Source organism: Alligator sinensis, unplaced genomic scaffold, assembly GCF_000455745.1.
Source record: "Alligator sinensis unplaced genomic scaffold, ASM45574v1 scaffold1608_1, whole genome shotgun sequence".
NCBI lineage: Eukaryota > Metazoa > Chordata > Crocodylia > Alligatoridae > Alligator > Alligator sinensis.
This window is the reverse complement of record NW_005843397.1, coordinates 88,457-92,967: the sequence shown is the minus strand read 5'-3', so window position 1 is coordinate 92,967 and position 4,511 is coordinate 88,457. Positions and strand designations below refer to the sequence as shown.

At 65.0% G+C, this 4,511-nt stretch overlaps 1 protein-coding gene across 1 annotated transcript in view; it reads left to right on the top strand.

Annotated features, from left to right (window-relative positions):
• The window catches only part of GRAMD1A (GRAM domain containing 1A), a 9,132-nt gene that overhangs the window by 2,104 nt on the left and 2,517 nt on the right, over positions 1-4,511 (top strand). Inside the window, exons 2-13 of the mRNA XM_006038561.3 lie at positions 48-68; positions 438-522; positions 789-892; positions 979-1,074; positions 1,156-1,236; positions 1,345-1,445; positions 1,934-2,066; positions 2,193-2,646; positions 3,391-3,509; positions 3,615-3,757; positions 3,877-3,980; positions 4,233-4,400. Coding sequence (XP_006038623.1) covers positions 48-68; positions 438-522; positions 789-892; positions 979-1,074; positions 1,156-1,236; positions 1,345-1,445; positions 1,934-2,066; positions 2,193-2,646; positions 3,391-3,509; positions 3,615-3,757; positions 3,877-3,980; positions 4,233-4,400 — 1,609 coding nt within the window. The remainder of the gene's footprint in view (positions 1-47; positions 69-437; positions 523-788; positions 893-978; positions 1,075-1,155; positions 1,237-1,344; positions 1,446-1,933; positions 2,067-2,192; positions 2,647-3,390; positions 3,510-3,614; positions 3,758-3,876; positions 3,981-4,232; positions 4,401-4,511) is intronic.

The following is a 4,511-nucleotide window of genomic DNA, read 5'->3' as shown; positions in this document are numbered from 1 at the left end:
AGGGGCGGTGGGTGTGTTGGGGTTGATGCCATATGTTTGCTTTGCAGCGCGTGCAGAGCTGGTACAGCGTAAGTGCCCCCCCCTCCACCCAGTCCCACCCTGGCCCCTCCTATTGCGGGGGTGTCCAGCATCCTCTGACCTTTGACCCCCTGCCCTGGCCCTGAGGAGTCGGGGGTTGGCCTGGGCTCTGCTTCCTGCCCCCTCCCTGGTACAGCAGGGCCCTGAGTAGGATGGGGTTAATGGTGGGGTGGACCAAGGAGCCTGGACCTGAATGAGCACAGCCCCCAACTTTCCAGTGACCCCCTGACCCCCTGCTCAGAGCACAGTGACCCCTGACCCCCATGACACCAGAGCTGTGCCCCCACACACTGGGCCAGGCCAGGGCAGGGCCTGGCATGGGGGGGAGGGCAGGGCGACACCCATGTCTCCCCCTGCAGGTGCTAAGCCCAACCTACAAGCAGCGCAATGAGGATTTCCACCGCATCTTCAAGGGGCTGCATGAGGCCGAGCGCCTTCTCGTAGGTGTGTGGGGGGGCCGGCCCCGTGATGCCCCTCACTCCTGACTCGCAGCCCTCACCCCAGCTCTGCGGTACCCCGCCCTGCCCCGCGGTGCCCCGCACTGCCGACCCTTTACCCTGCCCCAGCCCTGCTGGTACCCCTTGCTCACAACCCCCAACCCTGCTGGTGCTCCTCCCAACCTGCAGTCCCCCTGCCCTGGGCTGGTGCCCCTCACTCCTGACCTCACCCCCGCAGCCCCGGGCAGGTGCTGACGCATCTGCTCCCTGCAGACTACTCGTGCGCGCTGCAGCGGGACATCCTGCTCCAGGGCCGGCTCTACCTGTCTGAGACGCGGCTCTGCTTCTACAGCAACATTTTCCGCTGGGAGACTGCGGTGAGCTGTCCCGGCCCCCACTGAAGCCACCCTGCCCCAGACCTGCCCTGACCCTTCACCCCTAACCTCTGCCCCTTCCCCTACAGATCTCCATCCCATTGAAGGAGGTGACACACCTGCGCAAGGAGAAAACGGCCAAGCTCATCCCCAATGCCATCCTCATCTGCACCAAGGCTGAGAAGGTGAGAGCCCCCTGCCTCATGCCCATGCCCCTGACCCCTCCCCAGCCTGACACCCCCCTGACACCTTCCTGCTGCCCCCAGCACTTCTTCACATCGTTTGGTGCCCGAGACCGCTGCTTCGACCTGATCCACGGGCTCTGGATTAACGCACAGTTGGGCAAGGTGCCGGAGTGGGGGCAGGGTGAGAGGGAGGCCAGGGGTGTGGGGCCCAAGGCCAGGCTGGGCCGGGGTCCAGGTCCGCTGTGCCTTGACCTGGGGCCCGGCTCGCAGACACTGTCGCCACGGGAGCTGCGGCGCATTTTGCACCAGGGCTACGGCGCCGAGCTCGGCCTCACCAGCGAGGATGATGACTACGTGACCCCCACCCTGGGGTGAGTGACTGACCCCTGACCCTGCTGTCTGCCCTTGACCCTGCCTGATGACCTTGATCCACCCCCTATGCTGGGGTGAAGTCTGCCCCTGCGACCTCTGCCCCACCTGTTTTCCTTGCTTGACCCCAGCCTGGTGATCTTGACCACTCGCAGTATGCTAGGCTGACCCTTGACCCCCTTACTAAAGCCACTGCTGTAGTCCTTGCTGGACCCATGGCTTGGTGACCTTGACCCCATCCCCGCCATGCTGGGCTGAGCTGCGCCCCTGAGCTCTCAGCCCCTAGTGCTGACCTCTCTTGACCCTGGCCTGGTGATCTTGCCTTCCCCCACCTTGCTGGGTTGCCCCTTGACCCCATGACCTCAGGCCCTGGTGCTCACCTCCCTTGACCCCAGCACAGTGACCTTGCCTTCCCCCACCTTCCTGGGGTTACCCCATGACCCCTGCTACCCCCTGGACCATAACCCACACGGCTGCCCCTGCCCCACAGCAGTGCCAAGGAGGGTGACGACCCCGAGCTGAGCGACCCACAGCCAGATGCCAGTCCCGAGCCGGGCCCACGGGGTGCTGGCCACTACCACAGCCCTCCCTCACCAGCCAGCAGCAGCGATGGCACTGTCTCTGTGAGCTAGCGCAGGGTGGGGGGAAGACCGGCGGGGGGCAGCTGGGGATACTGAGACCCTCCCCAGCAGCGGATGGGGGTGGGGAGACTCCCGAAGGCAAGGGTGACCCCTATGGCCACTCAGCAGGTGGTGGAGGATGTGGAGGACCCAGCAGTCGGTGCAGCGGAACAGACAGTGACGCCAGTGCAAGACCCGCCCAAGCCTGAGGGGCCAGGGGACACCCCTCTGCCCACCCCCGCTCCTTCCCCGGGTGATGTGGCGCCCAGTGAGGAGCTGCCAACTGACGTGAGCCGCTCCTGTTCCTCCTGTGCCTCCTCCTCCTCCACACACGATGAAGGCGACGGGCCTCCTGGGCACTCATTGCTTGGCCCCGCTGCCCTCCCGGAGCTGGGGAGGGAACCCAGGAGTCCTGGGCCCAGATCAGAGCCAGTGCCCACAGCTGAGGTGGACTCCTTTTCGGACCTGCCTGGGCGGTTGCTGATCAATGCAGTGTACCACGTCGGCGCTGAGCGCCTGCAGCAGATGCTGTTCAGCGACTCGCCCTTCATGCGGGACTTCCTGGCCCAGCGCAAGTTCACAGGTGGGCATGGAGGGGAGGGGGTCTCCACCGCGCTGGCCAGCCCGGCTTCTCAGCTCTTCTGGAGGGAAGGTTGGGAGAGCACTGGGTGACACAGACCCAAGAGTTTGAAAAGAGTTGGCTTGGGGGCTGTGTGACTTGGGCAAGACGGCCCTCATGGGGGGGTTGCGCCAGCTCTCGAGGCACACACCCGGCACCACCACTGCACATTCTGGCTGCCTGCCCATTTCAGGGTTGCTGTATTGTCTGGGATACAGCTCGCCACCTCCATGCACAGGTTGCTATAGAGATCCCATATTAAAAAAAGGATCTTCTGTGGTGGTCCCAGAGTGGCAGCAGTGAGGGAGCCAGCCCTCTACTCAGGCTGAAGCCTGTGGGCTTACCTGGTGGACTAGGTTCATCCGCAGCCCCGAATCAGGCCATGTCCAACTGCCGGGAGCTTCCCACAGGGCCAGACACTGGGTGGTGGAGGAGCAGCGTCCATGTGAGCCCCTGAAGAGAGTGCTGCCCTTGCCCCCGCATACCTCCGTAGCCAGTCTCTGGCCTTATGGGGAGCCGTATTTCTTACATACGACATGTACCTCACTTTCCCCCGCTGGGCCTTGTGCTTCATAAGCTAGTCCATACAGCACAGAGGAGGGCTGGGCTGGGGGGCAGGTGCAGCCACCATTAGGGCCCCAGAGCCATCCTGCTGGGGGGGGTAGAGGGCCTGGGCCCCACCAACCCTGATGCCCCCCTGCCCTACAGACTTGACATTGACAGCATGGAGTGGCGAGAACAAGTGCCGTCAGAGCCGTGTGCTGTCCTACACCATCCCTGTCACCAACCCGCTGGGCCCCAAGGCCGTTGCCGTGATAGAGACACAGGTGAGGAGTGTCCTAGTGCTGTGGGGAGGGCACCGACACCAGCGCTGTGGGCGGCTAGCACTGGTGCCATGGCTGCACTAACCCGTCTCCCCCTGGCCCCTGCAGAACCTCTTTCGCCCTGGCACCCAGAGCGGGGCCTGCGCCGTGGACTCTGAGGTCATCACGCAGGGCATCCCCTACCAGGACTACTTCTACACCACGCACCGCTACTGCATCAGTGCCCTGGCTCACAGCCGGGCCCGGCTCCGGTAAGTGCCATGCTGCTGCAGGGAGCTCTGGGAACCGCCCCTGTGATCCTGCCCTGTGCAAGCTGGGGGGCTGTGAAGGCTCAAGAATGCGTGACCCCTGGGCCCTGTCCCCCATGCAGGGTTTCGTCGGAGATCCGGTACCGCAAGCAGCCCTGGACACTGGTGAAAGCACTGATCGAGAAGAACGCATGGGGTGGCGTGGAAGAGTACTTCCAGCACCTGGGTAGGCCACGTGCCCTGGGGACACCCATGAGCCTGAGCCCTCGTGCTGGGAGGAGAGGGAGGCTGTAGCGGGGAGGGTGTGCACTGTGGGAGCCAGGGGTCGGTGTGCTGGAGCCAGCTGCAGCTGTGGGGCTGGCTCCTGGATGGAGCTCATTCTGGCAGTCCCCATCTGTGTCCCACGGGAGCCCATTCTCTGGACAGCCCGCAGCTCCATGCTGTCCGCTGACACCCCCGTGGCTCTGTGTCCCCTCAGAGCTGGCCCTGGCGCAGGCTGAGAAGGCACTGTTGGAGGAGAGCGGCTGTGGGAAGGAGCCACGGGGGCTGCGGCGCCGCAAACGCGCCTTGGCCTGGAGGCCACCCCACCACACCGAGGCCCCTGGGGCTGGCGCCCAGGGTGGACCACGCACCATGCACCCCTCTGGTGAGCCGTGCTAGTCCTTAGGGCTTGGAGGGCAGTGGGGGCTGCCCTGCGGGGGTGGGGAGCTGGTGGGGCACTGGATTTTCCTCACCTGTCCTCCCCCTGCCATAGGCA